General features: G+C 42.0%; 1 protein-coding gene across 1 annotated transcript in view; it reads right to left on the reverse strand.

Moving 5' to 3' along the window:
* Nucleotides 1-27,102, reverse strand: part of RGL1 (ral guanine nucleotide dissociation stimulator-like 1) — a gene marked incomplete at both ends in the record, with an annotated part of 72,713 nt that overhangs the window by 29,699 nt on the left and 15,912 nt on the right. Inside the window, 2 exons of the mRNA XM_009873477.1 lie at nucleotides 7,870-7,947; nucleotides 17,235-17,443. Of these exons, the coding sequence (XP_009871779.1) occupies nucleotides 7,870-7,947; nucleotides 17,235-17,443 (287 nt within the window). The remainder of the gene's footprint in view (nucleotides 1-7,869; nucleotides 7,948-17,234; nucleotides 17,444-27,102) is intronic.

Consider the following 27,102-nt stretch of genomic DNA (forward strand, 5'->3'; position numbering starts at 1 on the left):
TTCTAATGTTTAACTCCTGTCCTGCCAACCAGACTCTTGTTCAGCAATGCTTTCAAGTTTCACAACTATCAGAAAGTCTTTCTCATTTCCAGACCAGCTTTGCCTGAAGCCCACCTCTGAGGGGTTTCAGTCTCCAAAATCCATCTAATGTTAGGCAGAAGAACCGTATCCCATTCTGTCACTTACAGACTGGGAACAGAGAACTCCCATTCACCCATGAGCTGCCACAAAACGTGGCAACTCCAAGTATAACCTCTTGGTTAAGCTGAGCTAGCTGGGCACAAACAAGGTGGAAAATGAGACCTTCCGATCAAACAGCCACAAGTGAGTCAATAGGTTACACTGAAATTCTGCATAGTTTTTTCTCAATGGCTATAACAGCTATAACATTGGTCCTGAAGAAGTGTGCACAGGAATTAAAGGGATCATTTCTTGCCAAGAAGGCAAAAGCAGTGCTTTCTTACCCACAATTCTTTCTAAAGGATGAGCAGAAGGGAATCTCAACAATTAAGGAGAACAAGGAAACCTCAGTTGCAAAAAGACATTAAATGACTGATTCCATATGAAATTAGAAAGGAACATGCACAGAACTGTCTCAAATTTGCCAAACACATACTTAAGACCATCAATGGAATAATACTTACAGAGGGCTACTCCCTCTCCTCCACCATCCAAGCAATAGCTTTCAAGCTTGCTCACACAGACTAAATTAAGCCAGCTGTATTTTCTCAGTTTTGCTTGTTAAATAACAACATGGGCAGTTAAATCTCAGCTTTGAATCAGGGGTAAAACGTAAGTAAACTGCAAGGAAAGGTTGATGTAAGGGTTGCTTCTCACACCCAGTCCATTCACAAATAACGTGCTGACGACTTCCAGCAAATGACCTGGTCATCTTCTGGTCTGGGAAGACCTGCTGAATAGCATACGGGGGGGGCTTTTGCTGGGACACAGGTAAAGTCTCTAAGGGAATAGCTCTGCTAGTTGGTCTTTGTTTTAACTGAGACTTCAGCCGTTATTTTCCTTTGCTCTTCTAATCACTCGTTTTTGCTTGGTTCTGGTTGTTTTCATAACTCTCCCACTCTTCCATTGCTTACACTGCCCCGTGTTTGACTCCGCTTCTCATGTAACCACATGGGTTTCTGCTGTTGTTTTAACTTAATTGGCTTTACTGGAATGAATGCTGATTGTTGCTCTCCCAAACGCATCTTAACTGCTTCCCACCGTAGATTTCCCAGGCATCAGAAACTCCCAGTCAATTTTCTTCCATTTGTCTCACATTCCTTTGGTGTCTGTTCTCCTGAAGCCCAACGTTTCAAGACTTTTTTTTTTTCCCCCCTGCAGTACTCTAACCATGCATGTTTTTTTCCAGCAGGACATTCAACTTCAGTAGGGAACAAAAGACACGTTTTTCTGCCAGGAAGGTCTAAATGTACAAGAAACTATGGGACAACATTGGTTCATCACTATGAGAAACTCCAAATGCTGCAGTATTACCTTGAAGGTTTGGGTATTTGCTGTTTTAATGCAGAAGAGGCAGGCTAAACATGCAAGACATGCCATGCGGCAACTGAACAGTTCCTTAATTTTCTTTATTTGAACTGTTTTACCCAATTATTGTGGAATGAAAGAAGGTGATTTCAGTTTAGCTTCAAGTTGCTTTGTCTGCAGTTTTCAATCGTACCACATTCCAAATTTTAATAACAACTAAATTCCACATTTTGCTAATAAAAGAGATGCAACTAGGAGCTGGTATTCAAGACAACAGAAAAAGCCCCAAGTATTTTGATTCATTTCTGTGGCCTGTCATTCATCTGAGGGAGAGCACCACCAACCTACTCCAAACCAGCAAACTAAAGCCAGGAGCGAAAGGAAACCATGACCTTATACTGCAAGAGGAGGCTTGAAAGGACTTTTACTGTTACTCAAGCTCATTTAGGATTTAGAAGCCTCAGGACTCAGCCATGGCAGTGCTTGGGATTGCAGAAGAGGACACTTTGAGGGCTTAAAGCCCTTTTACTTTTTGTACTACATAAACTGCTTCTGCTTCTCATTCATCTGGCCCAACTCAGATAAGAACCCTTCCTTTCACAGCACTGGGGATCTGAATATACAATGTAGGAAGGAAGAAAAAGAAAAAAGATAATTAAAATCACCATTTGAAACTTCATACTGCAACCAAGAGATCAGTTTTCCAGTTCTTCCCCTTTTTCTTTAGTACCTTTGAGAATGAGAACCTAAACTGGGATTTATAAAAACTCTCCAGCAGAAGGAGAGGTGTATGTGTAAGGATCAGAACACGGCACGCTACTTCCAGCACAGCGTCTTCCCACTGCTTTTGCCCTGGCTGTATCTCTTACAAATATAAGAGCTAGTTCTAGATGCAGAGGGAGATGGCATGCTTTTTTCTCTCCCCATTATATTTACCAACATGCCTAAAGGGTTATTTTTAAAGAAAGCATACCGATGTTCGACTGGGGAAAGAAAGAAAACGAAGAAACAATCACGGTCCAAATCCATGAGCCAATGAACAAACAATCACGGTTCAAATCCACGAGCCAATACGGCAACACTGTCTGCCTCCCGAAAAACTTCTTTTGCAGGTAATGTCTCAGGTCTGTGCTACTCTACTCTTGAGCAAGGTCTTCAAGTAACTGGATTCAGTTAACATTAAACTAGTCTTCCCTGAACACAAACATTGCAGGCAAGCCTGGACTGCCAGGCTGGACATTTTTCTCCTTGTGCTAAACAGGAATGACTGACTTCTGGGAACTTCATAGACAGAAATCTCGAAAACTCGTGTCAACAAGCTCAGCACCTTTTACCCACGAAGTGCAATGCACTGCATCAGCTCTCCAGGTCTCGCAAGCCTAGCAAAGCATCTCGGTGACACAACCCCAGCACTGTTCTGGACCCTCCCTTTACTCAGAGGAATCCCAGTATCCAGAGAAAGTATTGTATTCCAAAAGGTACAAGCAGCTACGCTGTTCTTTACTTTGAAAGTTCTGTGTTTCTTTCCGTATCCTCACCTATCTTCTGGGAAAGAAGTGCTCTTCTCCTTTAATACATCACCTCTAAACTGACAGTGGTTTGGGCATAGTTGTCTGCCAGCAGTGGACTGCCCACAGACCAAAATTAACACCCTCTTTTAGGAGGAGGAGAAGGAGAGAAACAGGGCACAGGTTATTTCAGAGTTCGTTCTGCGTAGACAACTCCACCTTTCAACTGTGAGTTAAAAGTTAACCGAGGAACTGCTCTGCTCTGAACAGAGATCACAGTGCGCAGGTCCTATCACCAAAAGCATTGTCTCTAACTATCTCGAAGGTGATGCACACAACCACTTCAGGAGGAGCGAAGACCCCCGACAGCATCAGTTGCTTGGCTTGCTGATCCTCTTCCCAGAATACATAAAGGTGCCTGAGGCCTCCTGGACATGACTACCTCACTGAAGTCTCCCGTGACTCCTGGTTAGTGAGGTGTGTAGAATCTTCAAACCAGACATGAGCAAGAGGAAGTACTTTATTCCTTTCCTCATTTGGTTTTTGTCAGGTGACGCGTACCAGGCAATCTGAACCTCAAAACCTCATTTAAAAACAGAAACATAACTGAATCACAGTGCAAATTCTCTACGGTTCATATAATGTATACTATCATATGGACCTCTCTTTAATTCTTAATGTTACTCATCATGTTGACACTTTTTGCGCTTAGGGCATATATGACTTTATTCTGAGGTGTCATATGTCTTGTTGTGTTGTATCCTCTCTGAAAGTCATAGAAGTCCTAAGCTAAAACGTGGTGAAAGCAGAAAACTCAGAAAATTACCTAAGATGAGGAGGCAACGCTATTAACACCTCAACACAAAAACATGCAGAAATGAGAAACAGCACCAGATGATCTCGTTTGTATGACAAAAGGAAGAGCAAAAGGCATCGCTTATAGGAGGAGACAAAGGTTCAAGTAAGTCACTCCTTACAACTCTCCTATCAGACAGTTAAGAGAGACATGGAATCATATTTCTGGAAACACAGACTGAAGTCCACCTAACTCAGACTGAATACCTGACCTTTTCTGGACTTGATTCTTCTGTTACTTGTGATCATGATCGTCCTTACTGAAAGTAATAAGAACCCTGGAAAGCAAACTACTGAACATGAAAAGCTGAGGTGGGTCCTGACAGGAAAAAAAAACCACAACCCAAACAAACAACAAAGAAAGCTCAGAGTCACGCACAGCGGGGTTTTTTAAATTCACAGAAGTTTTCAGTGTTCAGACTTACTCATGACTCTGAAGTCCAAACTGCCTGTGCATTTTTAAAGTTGCAAAGTTGCGGTACCTTTGTTTAAAGTCTGTATTACTGAATGCAGTTTTAAATAAAAGTGCAAAAATGAGAAGTCCAAGAGACATTTTGGATTAGATGTAATCCAGATCTCTGTTGAAAAATAAGGGCTTTTTTTCACCATTCCGGCAGCCCAAAAATGACAGGAACGATGCTTAAGTGAACAGGAGAAAAACTCCCTTGACAGAATGGACCCGTAGAAGGCATGTTTCCGAACATAGCTGAAGTGCTCTTGGGTCAGTAACAACTATATGTCACTGCAACAAGCGTGAGAAGTAACTGCTGGCTCAGACCCAGAATTTGGAAACACAAGGTTAGGTTTGTAGCTCCCACAAGTCTCGCAAACAAGGCTGTGCCACGAGTGTGCTCAAGCTCCAGCGTAGGACTTGCAGGTTCTGAGCTATATGAACACTAAGTGCTGTGCTAAAACAATAAAAATGAAAAAATACCACCCTATGTACGTTAGGCACTTCCCTTCTCAAAATGTATCATAGCTCTATACTGCCAGTGCAAAAAGCAGTCGATTTCAACACTGTAAGTAGCAACCTGTGGGCTTGCAGTAGCCACATACCACCCAGTATTCCTCCCTAAGAGTCTGCAAAACAGCCTCTCTTCTTTAAAGCTCCATGAGGTACTTAAAGAGTCCTAAACTCTTCTCCTGTAGTTGTTTTTAACTTTTGTAGTCTTCTTTTGTGTCAAACCAGTGGAAATGCTTCAAACTGCATCCCTGTTTCTAATGCCTCAAACAGATTTTTAAAGCATCTGGACTGTCACAACAGGAGTCTGACGAATCCAGAAGATCTCTGGCCACAGACCATGGGCTTCCCCACAAGATACTTTTCCTCTGAGAAACAGAATTAATGATAAGAAATACTATGTCTCTACCGCTTCTTCCTCCTGTTTCTCCAAGTTATATAAAATCGAGAGCATAACAATATCACGTTCTATGAGAAAAGAGGGCAAATGCAATTATATTGGAATTATCTCAGACAGAAAACCTGAACTACTAGAACTGCGTGTTTCGCAACAGGACTACAAAGCCAACCTCTTTTCCAGATACCATTAATCACATCAAGAGACAAGTAGCCAGAGTAACTGAGAGCAACGGAAACTTGTAAGGCAGGGGAGTGAATTCACATTTATACAGGATCTGTTAAAACATATCTATCCCTGACAAATTACTTTGTTGACAACTTCATGGTTGAGCTGTCTATAAACAGGTAGGTGGGCAGCAGGTATCAAATTCTGACAGAAAAGGTATCATACGAGGGCTGAAGGATCAAAATCAGCTGTGCTGACCACATTAACGAAAATTATGTCAGATAAACTCTTCAGAAGCTGTGCCACCACAGGAACAGGACCACGGACTCGGTCCCTGGCTGTGCAAAGGTGTTACTCCACGGTTACACGTCAAGTGGGAAGAGAGCAGTGCTGCAGCAGGAAGCAACTAGGCTGGAGGTATACGGTAAACTACGCATATGTCAGCAGGAGGACAATTCCATTTAAAAATCAATAAAAAACCAAACATGCTCCTACTAAGCACAATTTCACTTGCACACTCACCTCCATGCATAGCAAACAATTGATGCATTTTGCCCAAAGCCTGAGTGACGCTAACATCAGCATTACTTCCACCCTTCTTCTCTCCACCTCACCATCAAGCTCCTTCGGATCCATGAAAAGGCAGTCGGGGGATAAATCCCAGTGTGATTTATACTGGTGGAGTTATCTTCCTCACCCCCGATACAAATCCTTAACCTATTTTGCAGGAAGGGTACTGCTTCAGCTCCAATTTTATAGCTGGACTGACTGGGACAGGGGGAGGTCAAGTGCCGTGCCCAAAGCTGGAAAAGGCCCTAGAGCTGTTTTGGAGGGGACTGTGGGAACCCGCTGCCTGCCTATTATTGCCTCTGCCTGCTACATAATAGTGCCTTCTTGGTGCTTGTGACCAAGTTTTAACCACTATCTGTTCTTTGATGAGTTCTCATGGTGAAACGGTAGGAAAATGTTGACACTCTCTGTTACACCAGCCAGGGAAGAATCAGAGAATTGAGCTCCTGTGTTGAGTTTCACGGGGCAAGAGGAGCAGCCCACATCATCAGAGCCTGCAGTTTTCTGACCTTGCTAAGCGCAAAAAAAAATTAAAAAAATTAACAAGTGATAACATTTTGTTTCTAACTAAAGCCTTCGAGAATCCTGTATCACTGGCAGACATTAATTAAGCTCTACATTTCCTCTGCAGCCAAGCAAGCATAATTCATTATGTTTTCAGAGACAGCTACTGAAATTCTCACAGCCAAGGAGCTTTTACTAATTCATCTCTGGTGGTTAAACAAAACTGCTTCCACCCGGATGACAGAAGGCAAAGCGACCCCACTGTCTAACCACTGCATTCAGGCAGATGAGGACAGGGAAGTGTTCAGTATGTTAACGGCACATTTCTGCACTGGGGATGTTTGAACCGTTTCAAGTCAGACTCAAAATCCTCCTATCCCTGCACACAAGGCACGAAGAGCACGGAGGTGAGCGGTGGAAAGACCAGGTCCCATATTGTAGAACAGAAAGTGATCCAAACCAAAGGTCTCAGCAATGAAAATACTGCAGTGTATTTAGTCAGTCTTGACTGGACTGCGTAACTCACAATAGAAAAGTTCAAGACTTTTCTTCCATCTCAAAACACGAAGAAACTAAAGGCAAGTTCTTCTTCAATTATACCTTGAGAAAATGCACTGATAAAAATTGTGATTGCATTGAGAAGCATGCTGACAATTATTTAAGGCTTTCTTAACTGGTGAAAGCTGAGATAAATTCATAGAAGAACCATCCTCAGTAATTCTGCCAAGCATCAAGCCTCTCCATAGGGTAATACAATGACACAGCTACTTTTTACTGCCACGACGCATGCAAACCACAGAACACACAGATGTCGAAGTACAAACGCTGATGACCTAAGATGCATTTTACACCCAACATCTAAAGATAAAACACAGCTTCGTATTATGCTAGGAGGATAACCAAACCACTTCTTTCCCATTTAAATTGTATTCCCAAACAGCTTTGCTATTTAACTTGCAAATTAGGATGACTTCAAAAATTGAAATTTCACTCTAAAAGCAACACTGTAAATCACAGTGGAAAAGGTACGTGCATACACATGTTGCCTGACACAACCTCAGCTCTGGTCTGCAGGCACTGCTGTAATGCACAATAAAATCAGGCATAAGCAATAACCATTCACTGCTACAGATAAAGCAGGGGAAACAAACACTCCTTGTTTGTTTAATCAACAAAATGTTGGCCTCGATGTGTTCAGTTCATGTTTAATTCTGAGACGATCTCCCTGATGGGAAGATTGCTGGGTTATATGATTGGATATGTTACAAGACAGTTGATATTTGGCTTTTACAGAAGCTTGTTTGATCAAGCAAAGAGTGCTGCGAGTTTTCAAAGGGAACAACAGCTACACTGCCCACATCCTCCCCCAACATCGAACCCTGACTGGGGCTTGGCGTACAGTGCAAAACCAGACTTACCTCTTGAGTACTCCTTGGGATTCAGAGGAATTCTGGCTTTCAACTTCTCCGCAGCTTGAGGTCTCCAGGTTTCCATATCTGAAAAATGAGACGGGTGTTTAGAGGAACCTCTAACAGTGAAATCCCAAACAGCATAATTCATATGCAATTATCATAAGCAGCTAAAAAAACGTTTCTAGCTCAAACTACAAACACAGAATCTAACAGTTGGGCAAAATTAAAGAGCTTGAAATATGTTTCATTTAGGAGGGAAAAATCCTGAAGAGACAATCAGTATCTTCCAACCTAAAGTGTTAATTTATATGAAGCAATCTGCACACAGGACGAATAAATCAAAACAGTTCATTTGCTCACAGCTCCAAGACGTTTTCTGCCCATTTTCACTCCATCCTTTCCCAGAGCAATATTTTTGTGCAATGAGGCTGTAACACAACGATTTTCTCCAGTACAATTTTGGGTTTTCTTTGGCATTCTTTCTAACTCCAAGGGTGACTTCACACAAAGTTTTCAAGGTGGTAAGTACTCCCTTGTGCCAAAACTAGTGACGTAGTCGCCAACGAGCAGGAGTGGCCAGCAGCACTGTGAAAATGCCACTGGCAAAGAGAAAACCACGGTCATGGCTCTGCCAGCACAAAGCAAAATCTCTCACCTATGTAGGCAGTGCATGTGCCTTGAAGGAGGATTATGCACTTCGTTTTCAATGGGAGGGCCCATTGTTTCAGATACACAGCTCCACCAAGAATTTTATGGTTCCTCACAGGCAGCTTTAATGACTGTGGACAATTACTCACAGTCCAGAATAGGGCGAGCTGATTTTGCACATTCTGCACTCAACTAATTGTGTCACTCCTGCAATTCCTCTGCAGAGTTAGTGGAACGAGTTCATCTTTAAGCGTTTGTGCTACAACATCATAGTAACATCAGACGGAGAAAACACAGCGGGCTGTCAGTGTGCGTCCAGAAGGTTCATGTTGGAGCGGTAACAAATTCATCCAAAATGTTTCAAAGGATAAAAGTAAGACGTGGCAGTTTCTATCCTCCTTGAAAATAACAATCTAAAGCTTCCTGTGAAAGAATCCCAAATCTGCACAGAAAGTCAACTGGGGTAACTCAATTCAAGTGCACCCCAGCAGCGGATCTGCTAGACTGTAAACATCACCTAGCACCCCCATTCTGCCGCACCATGGCTCGCAGCCTCAAACTCCACAATACCTCAGAAAAGGAACTCAAGTTTCATCAGCCTTATGACCAGGGCTTAACATTGGTCAGCCCCGCTGTGGGTGGGGAAGCTGAGGCAGAAAGAGTTTGCATAAATTGCAGTGGGCTGCGAAGTAAACCCAAACGAATAAGGCAAACAAGGAATCCCTCTGATAGGAGCGACGTAGCCACAGTCATAGAGAGGTCAGCTTGGGTTTACTGAGCCTTGAGAGTACTGTGCTAAGACGACTTGCATTATCTGAAACAGCTCATTTAAAAACAGATCTCGCATCTCCGACTAGGCTGCAGGTAGACATAACAGAAAATTATTTGCACTCATCCGTGACAAAGCTGTGAACAAAATTGTGACTGCTGCACCCCAGTAGCTTAGTCTGACCGACACACTGTCTCTCATTCAAGCCAAGATCCCCCGTCAGTGGTGAAGACTTTGAAAAATCTCAGCATTTTATCTGTTCAGAAAAAAAAAAAGGCACAACACATTCATAAAAACTTGCAAATTTATGTTTTAAAGGGCCCAAGAACAGTCCTCCTAGTCCTATAGACAGCATAAGTATGTGATTAAGTTTTAAGAACTTCTTAGAAAGGATCCTTAGAGGTACACTTGCAAACTTATGTTTTAAAGGGCCCAAGTTCTTCTGTTATTCTGGAACAGTCCTGCTAGTCCTATAGACAGCATAAGTATGTGATTAAGTTTTAAGAACTTCTTAGAAAGGATCCTTAGAGGTACGCACAGTGTTGTGATTTCACAGAACTAATCCAGACATGTAAGGAAAAATACGCCTAGCTAAACTGACAACAGAGCAAGAATTCACCCCTAAACATGCTGAATAACACCTCAGTCCCTCAGCGGTCACAGTGAAGCAGGAGCTTCATGCAGGGGAAACCACTGCTCGGTACAAGAACGGCTGTCAATCTTGCTCTGAACTTTTTTTGTGCATCAATGGCCTCTGTGCTTTCTCCTATATTTTCTTGAGCAACTTCACACCCTGCCCATACTTCTCTAATTGAGGTCATCACTACTGTAGCTGTAAAACTGAACAGATACCTTCTTTCCGACTCTCAGCTTTGCCTGAATTCACCACCTACCCTACCTGACCTCTCTCAGCTCTCAGTCATACCCTAAACACTCATTACTAGCGTTTGCAATTCAAAGCAAACGCAATTAACTAGTTTTAAGTACTTCCCACTGCTTTACTGCAAGGATGGAATGCATCAGTGGAGCCGTAAGAATAAAGCTTCTTGCACTTCAGCTTAGGAAAGCGTTAAGTTTAACCTATTTTTATTAGATTTAACTCTACTGCTTTCAATATTTGCTCTCGCAGACCTGGAGACTGCCCTGCACTTGCAAATATTACACCACCAGGTAATATATCACCTCACCATGAAGATACAAGACAACTGGAAGGGGGATATTTAGAGAAGTAAGTCGACACCTTCTCAGTGAAGATCGCCCAGGAGAGAGTCGAGAGACACGGTGCTGGTCTGACGTACATTACATGCTATGATGGGTGCTAAAGGGAGAGGATTTCACTCTCCACCGCCATCTGCTAGGTAAGACGACTAAAATACATTTTAGCCAATAGATATTATTCCCTCCCCCCTACCCCGGCTGGGAGAAATACGCAAAGAATGCTTCTCTTTTTGAATGACACTTGTATTCATTTTTCAAAATTTGCCATTAACTCTCCGAGCAAAATTTATTGAGATGGCTCAGTGTCATTGTCTTAGTATTGTACAAAACATAAAACATGTATTTGCAGAATATTAGGCCCTTGCATTTAAATCCCACTAGAGATACATGCTGATTTTTACAATACGAATCCGTAACACAGTAATACAAGAGTAGGCAATTTTCTGTACGAAACTGGAAGAGTATATAATGTTCTTTAATATTGTCAGATGAAAACCTCTGCCCATCTCTCAATGCAAGCACTTTGCACAAGCACTAAATACAGGTTAGGAGGAGTTAATAACACTGATGTAAAGAACAGCGTTTCTGCAGACTTCCACCGCTCTGTTCTCACCAGCTCCTGGACAAAGAGCCATTCACCACCCGGACTAGTATGAATGCTTTGCATACAAAAAGCGACATGAGAAACAAAAGGATCCTGTAAGCCCACAGAACTTTTCAGCCTTGCTTGGTGTTTAGAAAGTTATGGACTCTACTCAAAAGGACTGACAAAGCAAATGAGACCAGAATGTAATGGGTAGTACTGAATATTTAAATACTGAAAGATAGAGTAGAAAATGCACCCCTGCGTCTCCGTTATGAGGGAAGACGAGGGAGGAACATGCTCTTTGAATAACTTGGGAGATAGTAAGGAAAGATGGCTCTCTGCAAAAGCCCCACACAAAGCCCTAAATAAAGCTTGTAAGCATTCAGACAAACAACACAGAAGCACAGATATTCAGCAAGAATCATAAGGTGTTTAGCATTATATACACACAGAATCATGGAAGTGAAGTCACTTCTTTAGTTGACAAATCATGTTATACAGGAAAACAACAGAGGAAAGAACAGATGCTGCAGCAACAACAGAGAGCCAAATGCCAGATCAAGCTGCTGTCCTAAAATGTGGGACCCATTCCCTCAGCTCCACCTTCATTTCCCTCCCCATTTACCCTCTACCGAGCCATCCTTCAGCAAAAGAAGTGAACTGAAAATGTCATTATCCGGCTCGCCCATCCACTCCCTTCTCTTGTAAACGACTCAAGAGAGGGAAGTTTGCTACTTTATCTGCGCCTGTGCCAAGCACAGCACAGCCCCGCTTCTAAGCGCCACCGCAAGGAACATGATTACCAGGACAAAATAAAACACAGCAGAGAGGAGCGTGGCCTGGTTCTGCTCTCCTCTGGACAGCCAAACATCTTTGGCTTCCGCCACCCCGGTGAGCGGTTATTCTCACAGCGCATCCAGCAACACTGGGGACGGCGAAGGATCTCTGTGGAGGCATCGAGCTTTAGCATCTCCACACCCAGGGCAGGAGGAGCTGGTCTCCTTTTCCTCTCTCCAGGAACTTCCATCAAATGTTTTCATATCAAAACATCAACACGTTTGGTTTGGGGTTTTTTTGTTCTTTTAAATCTCCCTACCCACTTCTGCCAAACAAAGAGAAACTATCAGAATGTATAGTGTTAAACACTTGGCAGGTTTTCAAAGCTGTCTGCTGCATGTAGATGCCAAACTTCCATGAATACTAAAGGGATGCGGATGTTCAATTACTCTTAAATAGCTTTGAAAATACAAGTCATCCCCCTTGCTTTTCAACAGATCAATTTATGCCCAAGATTTTGTTTAATTTCACATCTACTCCATGTTAAAAAAAACCCAAATCTTTATAGGCTGAACCCAGCCAAAAGAAATAGTTCAATAAAAAGCAAAAGCTACTTTGAAGTCTGCAGGGGCAAAAAATAAAATCCAAACCAAAGAACAATTATTCACAATCTCCAAGAAGCGTTAAAAGTTACCGAGAGAGCAAACAGCACATCTCTGATTTTACTAAGGACAAAGTTAGCAAAGGGCCCAATTTAAAGGCTCATTACAACAAGCAGCACAGCACCAAATATCCAGTATCTCCTGACTGAAACACAGGGAACGGCACCAGTCTTAAAATATTCTGAATTATATTTTAACAAATTTAAATCTTTTAGTATGCCTTGCTTGACTGTTTGTGTGACCACTCGCTGCACTGGATGTATCATAGGGCAGAAACTGCCTTTAGAATCACTCCTCTCTGCCCCGTTGGTTTGTGCCCTGCTGGGAGGACGCCACCAGTCAAACTCATTGCAAGGAGTAAAACTGCAGAGGAGTAAAAGCAGTGTAAGTAACACGTAGATGCCTTTAGTCCATCCTATTACACCAAGAAAAAGTACCACCTCCTCCACAGCCACATGCAGGGTATCAAGATTACATCGTGCAGTCCAGAACAGCCTCCTCAGAGCAGCTGATGGCTGGTGAGCAGATCTCAGTTTATTTTAACTGAGTAAGGCCCAAGCCAGGAAAAAAGGTTTTGTCCAGAAGATTTCACAGAACTTCACCGCAGCACAGACTGATTCAACAAAAAGCACCCGTTATTCTGAATTATTCAACCCTTTAAAGTTCATTTATTTCTGCCCCAACACTTCAACTTCTCTCAAGTAAAAGCATCTGGCTTTTTATTTGCCTCTATCACTCCGGGAATAGCATCTCACCTTTTTTGGACAGAACAGATGTTTCATGCTCCGCATTCAGTTAATTCTTGGAGAGGATACTCTGCAGACCACCATCAAATGACCAATGGGACCACTCACTTTGGGTACACTACATCCACATTTCCAAGGACAATTTTCCAAGAGTCCCAGGACTCTCCTTGGCGAATCTGAATTTGTGTATGTCTAATGCATGAGTCAGACAAGTGTTCGGCACTCAGTGAGAAGATTATCCCCCGAAAATCCAACACAAACTGAATGCATTGGACTTGAGAGGAACCCAGTTTCCACATAGAAACGTTCTGGAGGAAGTCTGTCAATGCGTACTTTCCTACAAAAAACGTAACCTACAACTGGGAGATGCCGCTGCTGCTCCCTCCTGTTCTATGTCAAGGAGCTGCTCACCTGTAACAAGCCGGGAGGGCCTTTACTGATGTGGACACACCACTGTTCTCCTTTGGACCAAACAACAAGAGCTCAGCATTGCTATTCACAACTGTTCCCTTTCTGCACAATCCCGTTCTATCACCAAGAATACGAAACAGGGCTTAACAAGTAATACTAACAAGAAGGCTGCAAAAATGCAGTCTCTGCTACTTATTCTACATTAACATAGAGATGAAAACCAACCTGGTTAAATTCAATTCCTATCCATTTCTTTTTTGTTTTTCTTTATACTGTCTGCTTTTCTTCATAAGTCCGTATTTCACAGCTGCATGTAAATCATTTTATAGCTTAAGTTTCATCTATACTTTGTCCCAAGCCATAAAATTCTAGATTATCTATGACATTTGAAAAGCCAAGAGAAACAACCATGGATTCTTAAGCACTACACTCCTGAGATTTCTGAGAGGGGAAGGAAGTGGTGACCTCCTAGGATTTCCTGTGGATTCTAACATTTTTTATAAAAGGCTGGGGATATCGTTGACAAGGTCAGGCAGCCTACGTGCCCTTTCTCTGAAGCAGACGTTATAACTTGCTCTCAGAGGTGGCCAAGATAAGAATTGGGCTCAGAAGACAAAGTCCTGTTCTGCGGGCCCTTCCAGCCTAGGCCATTCTATGATTCTAGGAAGACTTTCCCTCTGTGCTTTCCTGCCCTCTTCTGACACATTTACCTCCATAAAGCAGCACCAGAGAAGGAGGGCAGGGCCGCCTTCCTTGGTCACATTGCTCCTGACTTTCTGCTGCTCTAAACTCCTGAACTGCCCAAACTTACCTGAGACACTGCTATAAATACCATTTAGGCTATTTGTTCAAATTAATTAATTATTTCAGTAGTCCCTGAAGGACTGAACTGACAATTCTGGAGATCGACATCCTTAGGAAGCACAAAGAGGGAAAAGCATGAGGCAGGGACACCACAGCTGAGCGTGCCCTCCCGTGCCCCAGCTCACCTCGACCTCAGCTCAACTTTGCGGGAAGATCCACCAGGAGCACCCATGGAACCCAGCCCGGTGAGGCAGCCAAGAACGAAAGATCCACACACTTGCACATGAAATTATAACCTTTGGGTGGAACAGGTGATTCACACGAAGTCCTCCACGCAGGAGGACAAACCAGCCCAGCAGCTACAAGACTCCTTTTCTAGTCCTGCCCAGGGGCTCTGCACACACCAAAAGCCAGCACATCCCCAGGGACCCAATGCAACGCCCCGGCACCAAGAACTTTCTCCAAAAACATCACTTTGGTGCTCAGCCAGCTTAACTGATTTGATATATTTTGAACTCCCTTCTCAGATATACAGGATCTTGTACTGTTATGCAAATTCAATAAATACAGTATATCAATTCCTCTTCTCATAACAGTCTTCTGCCTCCTGAGAGCAAAAAACACAACCACATAGGACGTGTAGAAAAACGGGTGCATGAAAACCCAGGCTGAATTCCAAACCTGCCACTATGAATTAAGCTGTTACTCGCTCTTTGCCTCAGCATGCTCCTCCTAAGTATCTCCATTATAGTCTATTCCTCTCACTCTTGACAGTTGAGGGTCTTCAGGGTAGGGGGTGTTGCAAACAATTCCAGGCATGTTTGTGCAGTGTTTTGTAAAATGAAGTTAAGTCTCATGTGGGACAGTTATTTGCATTTACTGAAGTACCTCAGTAAGACAGAAATAAGAATGGAAACTACAAAAAACTGAACTATGTTGAACTGGGTGGGGAACGCACATAAAGATACTTTGTGGGAATTTAAACAAGATAAATTAATGTGCCTTAAGACAAAATAAGTTACCTTAAGACAATTTAAGAGCCTTTAACTGAAAAGCAAGGTGTGGATCAAGGTGTTTAGAGCCATGTTTGATCGGCTGATTCACATATTTGAGCTACTCTCAAGTTCTCATTGATTACAGAAAGAAAACTTCCCCAGATACACATCAATTAATACGTAAGAATCCCAGAAGAGCAGCCTGGCAATCCTCCAAAACAGAGCAACAAAAACTGCACTGTTAAGGGGAAAGATATTTAAAATAGCTGTTTGTGGCAAAGACTATTATTTTACTTACTCCCAACTTGTTCTGCTAAAACCAAGTAAAATAAATCACACAGGAAACATTACTGGCTGAAAGTGACACTGTATACGCATACAACTCCTGGCTGTGCTGATAAAATTTGTGGCACTCTGGCAATCTACATGCTTCAGAAGCAAGAGATTCTCATGACACTGTCACTTGCCAGGTAAGCTCCTCTTTGAAGTTACTAGAATTCACACAAACTTGGTGTCCTTTCACATTTTATTCTTCAAAGACACGCAAGTCCAAAACAGAGAATCCAACACTGAGGGTACAGAAAGAATCACCCATCCAAAAGAAGGAACTACTCCACATTTTCATATTCTTGTATATGGGCACCGTCAGTTTTTATTGCTCCTCATGTTCTACATGAGAATTTGTACGGACTGAGAGGCGAAGCTCACAGGAGGAGATCTAACTACACGGCCCAGCCCCTAGGGACAGCTGCTCGTTCCTCATCTGAGCTCTTACCTGCCTGTGAAGTTACTGCACTTGAGCAATCACAGTTATTATTACAACCGCAGCGGGCCTGGCAGCTACGCATTTCAACATTGCTGCTAACTGAGCCGTGTAATGTGCCTGCATAGCAAGTAGTATTATACTCCTTTTTCAGATGCAAAGGAAAAGCACAGATAACTTACCCGTACCTTGCTCCTTATCCACCTAGCGGGAGAGCCAAAATTAAAACCTAGGAGCTCTTATATGCTGCTACTCTGTTCTAACTACTATATGTCAGACTAACTGCTTCTGCACATCACTTGATTTTGAAAAGGCAATAAATATCATACTCCCAAAATAAGATCACCTCTGACCCAGTCATTTCTCAGCTAGAATCCAGGGAGAGAAAACTAATATTGCAGGTTCTAAGCATTTATACAGATATAACAGACACGATTTAACAGTCTCACCATAAAATCTATTCTTAAAACATTAAGCAGTTCTTGTGCTGTCTGCAGAAATTTATGATTGCATGTTCACATGAAGTACTACAAGGGGACGGTGAATTCTTTATGTTTGTACAATCCCTCTTTCAAAACAGCAGCCCCCAAACAGGAGAGTTAAGTTTGAAAATATCAGTACCCAGTAAAACGCAGGAATCTATTCTAGGTAAGACTCTGTAGCCCATACACTCTGGTTTTTTAGCAGAAGCTCTATTAATTTTCTTGTGTCATCCCAACGGGGTTCCTTAGCAGTCACACAAGGGACGCCTTCCCTGGCCAGTGACTACGCTTTAACGAGAGTTGGGATGGAGGCAGCGTGCATTTACACATTTTACGTTTATGCTGAAATTCTTAATTTTGCAGTGCTCTTGATATCTGTCCATAGAGTTAAGTCCATGTCCACTGGAAGTGATGGAAGAAATTCCTGCCAACATCCCCCTACCATGTAAATGACGGCTCAGCGTCGAGGGCAACCAGGTCACTCAGTTTCCGTTACACACCAGCACTTACCTGTCAAGAAGAAGGTCCAGCACTTCCTTAGTAGAAGCGAAGGCCCGGTATGTTGAGAGAAAGATACTGATGTAGGTAAAATCGTTATCCCCGAAAGCTGTCAGAAGGTTCTCCACAAGTTTCTCCAAAGTACCAGCTTTTATTGTCCTTATCTTGCATGTCTCATACTGGCTGACAGTATGTTCTGGAGGTAACTGGTCCCCTTCAACCTACAAAGTTGAAACAAAACCGGAGCACAAAAATGAGGCAGAAGTTAGATCTCTGACACTGCTTTCATAATGAAGCATAGCTTAAATTCCATCTTTTCACAGCACTACTCCATCCACAGTTACTAAATGATTTTGTCAACTTTGGCTCTCCTAACATTAAATGCCAAATCAGGTAACAGAGGTTTTTAGTGAGTTTATCTTTAAGATATTTCTCTGACCTGCTCCAAAAAATATTTTACAGCTTGATTGCTCTCAAGTTATCTTATGATCCCACTATACACTATTATCTACAAGAATATCCATTATCCCACAAAGAATAATATTAGTGGAAGGGTAACAGTGGTAATTCAGCATCTCGCTTAACCTCTGAATAAACATGAAAACTGACCACAACTTCAGCATCAGCACTCGTGACTCCCTTGCTGAAAATACCAACTCTGGGTCGCCATGCAGAATCTAAGGTCACGAGCACACTTGGATGAAAAACATTTCATGATACTTTTGCAAGGAAGGGGTCAAAGTCATCTTGCAAATGTGCCACGATAATATTTCCATCTTCTCTTCCATTTGGTGCAATACGAGGGCTTGGTGTCATGTGTGTGTGCATTTTTTAACCACCACTTGTTTTTAATGCTAACAGACTGCTTGAAGTCTGAAATAACTAGAAATATACTATTAAATTCTGCCACTATTTAGAGGACAGTTCAGGAAATTATTTTTGTGACTATTTTAAATATTTGTTAAGTATGCATGATGAAAAAGCTTTAAAAATGGGATTATAAATAATAGTAAAAAAAATCAACAAGAAAAATCTCACAGAGAATTTTTCTCTCTACTTTTTGACCTGACTGGGAAGGAATGTTCAAGACCATTAAGTTCAGAAAGGCTGAGCTCTGCAGAGGCAGAAGCACACAGTTCCACCTCCCGTCACTGCTGTTTAACAGGAACCGAACCGACTGCTATCCTCAGCCTGAGGAAAGCACGCCGCGACCCACGTGCTCCTTTGCTTTGATTGCAATTACATGCCATGCCTCATCACTCTTTAATCGCTATCATCACTTATTACCAGCACTAATAAACCTCCAGTGATAAAAAAAGTAATTTTCCCTGAGAGACAGAAACGGCCTGAGCCCGCTGGAACGTCTGCAACCACAAGTGAAAAGAAAAGCCCTGTCAAAAATCCCCAGACATCATTACGATTTATGTAAATAAACTATCTGAAGGTCATCTGAATGAATGAATATCTTTTCCAAGTACAGAGTTACTTTTATTTACATTTATTGAGTTTACAAAGTATCTACCTAGAATTAATGAGATTATGCAAAGAAAAAAAATCAGACCACATAATATTTCAAGACTAAAAAAAAGTACTTTATAATTTAACAGCTCTTCTGGGTTTTGAGTATTGAGTCAGCATCTATACGGATTGAGAGACTCCCCTGAGTAACAATACAATCCATATTTTAGGTTTCTCCATTGGTTCCTTGGCTACACCTCTCAAATTCATCTGGATGAAACACCAGCAAGACTAAATATGAAGTTCAGACACATGGCCAGTTTGACCAGTTGTTCTGCTCCAGAAACTGCCCAGCAAGGTATGAGTTAGAAACAGTAAGGCTAACAATATTCCAATATTAACGCGACACTTTGGTACCAGACTGAGTACAGGGAAGACAGTACGTTAATGACTTACGGTCATTACTGACTCTGGCTTGGTACACTGACAAAACACAAGGAGAAAATTAATCTTTTCATAAAATAAATAGGAACAGATAACCCACCCACTTCATATTTACATCACTACCTTCCATCACTTTTGTACTATTTAGAATAGATATCCCTTTTTTATTTTTAACAACATAGATGTCTTTATTCTAAAGATCTGCTGCTCTTGCTTGAGGACATCTCATTTCCCAGCTTAGCAAGGCCCATCAACCTCGTTTTCACACTAAAACACAACTTGCTGTCTGTATTAAAAAAACACCTTACTATAGAGGGGAAATAAAATAAGAATAATAGCAGTACCCTCCAGTGTTCTGGACTTCCCAACCAGAAGCAGCCCTGGGCACAGTTTTTTTGGCAGACAAGTGCTCCTGTGTCTGTAGGAAGCCCTGGAAGAGCCAGGAGCATCTTTGTAGGGATCAAAACACAAGGATCTGTCAGCAGCCGGTACAGAGCACGGCCACCGCAGGTAAGCATTGGTCCTAGGAAACCTGCAGACCCATCTCAGCGCAGAACAGCTTTGTTTCATACGGAGTTTAAGCCACCAAAAGGAGCCACTCCCTGAGGCCCTTTTCTGCCACCCGCTACAGCAAACCAGGCTGAGAAAGTGTGGAGACAAATCCAGCCGAGACAGAGCCCTTCGGTTCACTTGGTGGGCTTAACCCCGGCAAGTTGCCCAACCTCGTTCACCCCCTGGCTGCAGAAACACACAGCCTGACCCAGGGAAAACAAGCTCAGGGGCAAGCTGTTAACACAATTCCTGGAAGCACGACGGGTTTACATCTGTTCAAAGTGTGAAGTGACAGATTGGGTAACTCAGTCTTGTGTCATGAACCCATTAATGCCTTTTATAAACAGACAAGGCAACACTCAGCACCGCTGCACCAAAGCCCACCGCTACCCCAACGCGATCCCACAGAGAATGAATGAGATTACATCAGAATAACCTGCAAAATTTTGTTCCACAGATCTTACGGCTGGTTTAAAGGTCTATAACTTGTTATATACTTGGCTTGGATAGAATTATAACCAACACTTCCATTACAGAAACACCTAAAAGGGTAGGTTGCTATTACAACTATATATCCTCTCCTTCCGTATTTTCCGTAAGCAAAACTTGCTTGGAAAAAAGGAAAAAAAGAAATTTTATTGATGGCTTTTCATTTTGCAATTAAAATATACTTTTGAAAATAGCTGGTTACACAACACAACCGCTTTCAAACAGGAATGAAAGTCTGAACCACTGTATTTAACTCTTAAATTTTCTATCCAGCAGACTGCCCCAATCACAAGGTATTGATGTACGGCCATGTTCTACTCACGGTGTGTATAAACCTCATTCACTGATACAACTGCGTACTAAACAAGGGCTGAAGTTGCTTCCAAGATTGAAACATGCGCAAAATTTTCCATTAATTGCAACACTGCAACTTCCAAAAGACATCATTTTGGGAGAACGTTAAAAAAAAATAACCAAACCAAAACCAAGAAAAAAAACAAACCACCAAACAACAAAACAGAAACCAATCCCAAATCCTGGAAATCTAAAACTGAGTTTGTCAGCAAAACATTAAACAGCTAAAAATCATTTTAAAAGACTTTTAGGGATTGTTTATATTTGTATTATTTTAGCAATTCTGCCTGTAAGTTTAAAAGGAAAAAGGAGTTGGCAGACGAGCTCAATAACAGACTATCAGAATAAGACATTGTGGGCTGAGTTAGCATGCTAACAGGAAACTGCTCGGTCTGGATTTAATCAAGAGGCCATCTCTTCACCGACATAACCAGGCTACCCAGAGGCAAAGGAGTTTCCATGTGTGCTTTTGTGTTGTCTGCTCAGAGGAATACTCTATCTACTGCTAGTAAAAGACGTTCCTAAAGCTCTCTGCAAGTTTTGACAGGGCACACACTCCCAAAGCCTCAGTAAGATTTTCTGGGTTCTCTACAAGGCTAAAAATAAACAAATATGACATTTTATGTTTTTTAAAGAGTCTCACTTTGATTTTTCAGGCAATGGATTATGGCCTTGGTAATCTGCAAGTGTAACCGATGAGCAAATCGTTTCCTACCAGACAGCCAGCACCTTCCAAAAGCAAACGTAGAAAGATTGAACCGAGGTGTATTCTTGCAAGTCCTTCTTTTTGAGGTTGTGCAGGTCCCGATCTAGTTTAATTCTAATATCTTGGCTAATCCTCTGCAATTCTGTACCTTCAGAGGGGCCCACTCTCTTTTAAGGTGATGGTCTTACAGCTATACAACATAAAACATTACCCATGTATGTGGCTCTTGTTGAAATAGGAGAGCTCCATGCCAAATAAAAATCACATTCAAGGCTAAAAAGTTCCTTCAAACACAAACCATCTTCCCAAACCAGCTGCAGATGGCCAGTATTGAAGGAGCTCGAATTCAGTTCCAAGCTGGTTACAATTAAGGTCCTGACAAGAGCCGGCCAAGATACGCTCATCTCTTGCCGTTTTGCCTAACAGTGACAGGAAAATAAAGCAAAACCCCCACGTGACCCAAAGTCACCAAGTATTTCACTCAATTTGACAGCCAGATACAGATCTGGATGCCATAGCCTCATGTGCCAAGGGTACAACCACCACCCGCTAACCTTCAATAGGATTATAATTTAATAATAAACTCGACTATCTCCTAAATTAATGCTACATCCTAGCAAGAGGGAGTAGAGCCTCAAGGTAAAAAATTAGGTCCAATAATTCACAGTAAAAAACAGGCCACCCAAAGAATGACATACTGAACCGCAGCTATTATTTCAGAAATATCACCGGAAACAATCGCGTTTACCCAAAAGTACCCCCACTGGTCTGCAGGTTTTTTCCCAATGCAAATATTAGCTGTTGAGATTCTGAAAGTGAGAATCACAAAATGAAATCCATGTAATTGTTTTTCATCAGGCAGATCGGAAAAAAGCACCAAAAAGAAAACAAGTGGGATGAATAATAAGTAAATGAGATATCAAATAGTCTTCTGGCTTAGTCATTTAAAACATTTACCACTTTACTAAAGAGCTGCTTTACTTATTATTTTCAAGAGCACCTAACTAAACAGTGTCTCTTGAACTCCATTTTTTACTGATTTTGATAGATTTTTAAAGGCTTTTGACTTTCCTTGAAACTCACAGCTTTTCCAGATGGGAAGCTTTCCACTCCACCTGTTTTTATTAACTTAGTGGACAGACATCCTGTGCTGGAATAAAACTGCCTGAAGTGCAGTAACTTGCAAGTTAACTAAAAACAAAGCACTCTAATAAGAACGACTATTTCATTTCACTGTTTGCCTAAATGTGAATCAGTTTTAGCCTTCTGAAAGTAGGAATAAGATGGGTTTTTTTGATTTTGCCTCTATTTTTTTGATGTTTCTTTCTCACACACAGGCTCTCCAACATAAGCCTTTAGTATCTACGCTCGTTCTTGGAAAGAAAAAAAAAAGAAGGAAAAAAACCCATCAAATCATGGAATGATCGAGTTTCAAAAGCTCCAGAAATGCAAGTATCCATAACACCAGTTTGAGAGAAAAACCTAAGGCTTCCTTGATTTATCATGCAGTCAAACACCACTTAAAGTAGCAAGATAGATGAAACAGAAAAGTTGTCTGAAGGACAACTGGATTCCACAGCAGAAACACACAGAAATTATTAACATGTCTTTGAGATGCCATGTAAGATCCCTGCTCACTTTAGTTAAGTATTTTTGCAAAGAACATCTGCAAAGTTATTAACAACTGATTTGAGATAGCGTTTCTTTCCAACAAAGATCTTAATGTACTTGTTAATCGAGCCTGTTCCCCTTAAAAAGTAAGAAAGCAAGACTGCCCGGTGCGTATATTGACAGATAAAATCCACCGCAGCTGACAATCATGCTGAACTGACTCAAACTTGGCACTCATTGTGCTGACTCCCCTCATCCGCACCATATGACCTTAAAAAAAAAAAAAAAAGCTGTGAAAAGTGGTAATTTTGTACTAACAATGTCCCGTAACAGTGAACATTAGAAACAGCAGTGACCAGACTAAGCGTGTCAAACGAAGTCACCAGTATTTCAAGTGTCATTAGGGTGGGCCCCGGGGTGTACACATCCACGCTGCCTCTCGCAATCAGTTCCGCAATGCTGGCAGGATTTAAGAGCCTTGGGTCCCACCACTCTCCTCTCCATTCTTCTGCTCCACTATGCAGAACTGGCAGCCTGGAAAACAGCTCATGCGAGATAAGACTGAATTTGAAGCAGAATTTCCACTCTAGGAAACCGTGGCTTGAAATGCAGGATTTGGGTGGCCAGTCCTCTCACAGCCCGCAGACTCTGGGCAGGGTAGGTGAGTGGTTGCTGTTATCGTACGGTGCACTTGGAAATAAAACGACTACGGAGCTCTCCACAGAGCTCCCCACTTCGCTAACTCCTGTCTCCTCATTCTGAATGCTGCTGAAAATCATCATTCTGCATGTTGTCTGCACCAAACTCAGAAGTCAAAATGACTTGATGAGCTCCCTCCTCTGATCCGACGGCTAGGGGTATTCCGGATTGCCAAAGCTCCACTCTTTGCCTTGTCTTTCTTACCACATAAATAACCTTTCTTGGCAGCAAGCCAGAGCTTCCAGGACTAATTAATTCCATGATCATTATACAAAAGGCATTCTAATTTTCTTAGAGCTCACAGCCTGGCTGGTATCTGTCTGAAGAGCTGGTAAACAGTAACAAAAGCTGTGGGTTGGGTGAAAAAAAAAAAAAGTGTGTTACACAAACGCTGTTGCTCAGTCAGAACCCTTTCACTCAGGCACCTTGCAGATACTTAAAGCCACCCTGGGGAAAATAAGAAACAAAATGCATACCATGGTGCTGAGCTGTGCATCCTCACACCTTCTGAAGTTATGCAAATTTTAGACTCATTTGGTTATCAGTGAACTATGTGGAATTAGCTCTAAATGAATAAAAGCAAAAGCAAAGAAGCCTAATTTACACATCGCCTCTTGCTGCATGCATCTAAAGGAGTTTAAGCAAGTGCACTGAGAAACTGAATTTTCAAAGAGGTTTACATTAAAATGGCATTGTCCAGCTCTTACAAATCGTGGAACATACTCAGTCACGAGAACATATAAATTCCTCTTCTGAATTTGGCCCACTTCTTGGAAGCACCTGTGCAGCAAAGGAATGTAGCCACATTATTCAGTGAGAATCAAGTCCTCGAGACCTTCACTATGCAGCACATGAGCTTTTTAAAGAAACCCCAAATCGCTCTAACAGCTTAGCCCCAGATCTTCGTCTGTAGCTATGTTCTATGATTTATGCATTTCCCTTCTCATTGCTTCCCACCTACAGAAAGTTCCTTCTCATTCCTACTCTCACCTCTCTTGCTAGTACTTAAAATCAAGACAAGCATTCCCACCGTCTTCTCTTGTCTGACTTCATTGTCTGTCCTCACTGAGTTAACTGAACCTGAAACATCAGACTACTTAAACCCTTTTCATTTTTGTTTGACACGTTTCACAGTTCTGCAGTTTACCGTAACCTTGATCTCTCGTATTATTTTCATAATACGTTAGTACGTATAAAAATTCCTTGTGGTGGTTTAGATTAGACATTGAAGCTTAGCAAGGGCCTAATTTAAAAGAGAAAAGCAAGAAAAAGAAACCAGTAAGTCGGGTAGGACTCTTAGTCATGTGCATCTTATGTTGTTTGAGGAATAGCTGTCATCAAATGACATTTACTAGAAACACTCTTCTAACTCAGGAAACAAATGTGTCCCACATTAAATATCCTTTCAAAATCCTTCGATACTAGAGAATTACTTCTGTAGAACTCAGCATCCTCCCCTCTTCAGCGCATAGGAACACCAAAATGCTCAATCACCAAACTGAACACTAAATAAATACTCAAAATAATAGGAAGGTGAGTAGGGCACCAGAACGAAGCCAAGGGAATAGGTTTTATTGCCCATTTTGGCAGTAAAATCAGTCCATTTTGTAAAACAATTTGACTTGTAGAGATGAAGAAACTGTTGCACAGTGTGTCCATGAGGGAAGTGCTCTACCTAGAGTCTTCAGATTTGCAAAAAACAGCCAGTGATTAACTGTCAAGACTAATAAAAACTTTTACAGGTATGGATTATAAGATGGTCCCTAAGAGAGGGAAAAGGGCAGCTGGGGCCATTCCCCTGTGCCCCAGAAACAGTAAGTAGTAATTACTGTGTCTGTTAGCCGAAACACTCCTAGCTTCTCCTTCTCCCTCCCCACTCACCGCTGCCAGTCTGTCCTGGAGATGTGTGGGCGCCAAAGCCTGCTTACAGCTCCGACACTGAGTTACCGACAGGAACCAGAAAGAAGAGCAGGGGGGAAATAGTACAAAAGGTGGCAGATAGCTCAAATATTGCACTTGACTCAGAAACATGACTCTCTCAGTGATCCTGACTATCACCGACAAGAAAAGGTGCGTACTGTACCTTCCACCTGAGGCATACTTAGAGTCTCAAGCTCCCAGTACAGAAAACACTGTATTTACACACAGAACGCAGGCCTCAGTTGTGAGTCTTTGAAAACACAGCATAATCGAGCAGAACGTTTCTACTGTTCACCATCCCAGCAGTTAACATTGTCCGTACTGATAAAACATCAGACAAATCAGATTACACAGCCAAACATGCACTCGGCCACCCCTAAGATGAGCCAGAACTACTGGCCAACCTTTGCAAGAGGCGCAATTATTTTCTCGGCTCACAGTTTTAAATTAATCTCAAAAATCTTAGCCGCACAAAGCAGAACATCCGTTAACTGCAGATGGTAGGGAGTTGGTCTTTTCAGACTACAGTCTTGCAGAAAGAAGACCTCCCTCCTGGTAGGTCCTCAAAGGTGGCTCTTAACACTCTGGAAATTCAAGCCATGGTGGTATTAGCCCTGGTTAGCGCCAGACGCAAGGCCTCTGTGTGCCTCAGTTCTTCCACCTATGGAAGGGCAGATTAACACTGACCTCCTCTACAAAGCACTTCAGAGTCCACAGATAACAAGTGCTTTATGAAACTAAGCAATATGATTTCTACACTGAGACTACATCATGGATGTAGAAGACCACCAAACCAATCCAGTTTTGTAGATGGTGGAAACTAGAAACGGCAGCTCACAACATGACAAATCCAAGCATTCAACTCAGAAGGTCAGATCCCAACTCGGTTCTTTGTAACGTCTACTGCGAGCTTGAAAACAATCTGTCTCTTACCCACGTGAAAACTTCTCCCCAGTTCCTCCTCACCCATTTTACCATCTTTGGAGGAGTCACCTGCTGGTATCAGGCAATACCAGTCAGTCCAGATCTTAATGTAGGATTGAGACACCAGTAATCAAGAAGAGAGACCTTCATATGGCCTTAGCTTCTGCACTGTTACAGAGCAATCACAGAATATTGTCACGAGCCGACCAGTTGCAGAATACTGTCATGAGCCAACAACTAAGGACACTGCAAGCAAGGAGTACAACCCCAGGTACAAACAAATACTTCAAAAGAACACCGTCAAAAATTACTGTGACGTTTCTGTTAAACAACATGACATGCCGATAGGCGTTCTAAGCAGTCCAAGTGAATACACACAGTGCAATCCGTTTATTAAGTGCGTAAATCTACAGAAGAGCTAACTAAACTCTGAAAACGTGGCTTAAATGGCTAAGGCCACGTCAACTTCCCAACTTCCCAAGAGCACTTCTAACAAATGTGAACACGCACGGGTAATAATCAACGTCCCTCACTCCAGTAAATTACACAGCTTAGGCTAAATTACTGACCTAAATCCACATAGTAGTTTCTTTTTGTCCTACCAGGACTTCTTTTTTATGCAAATATTCAAGAATCTTACACTGTATAAACTAATAGAAGTCAAGGTACCTGATTCAATGACATGTAACGACACTGTGCCCTCTACACAGAATTCTTTCTCCT

The sequence above is a fragment of the Apaloderma vittatum genome, unplaced genomic scaffold (assembly GCF_000703405.1).
Source record: "Apaloderma vittatum isolate BGI_N311 unplaced genomic scaffold, ASM70340v1 scaffold17777, whole genome shotgun sequence".
NCBI lineage: Eukaryota > Metazoa > Chordata > Aves > Trogoniformes > Trogonidae > Apaloderma > Apaloderma vittatum.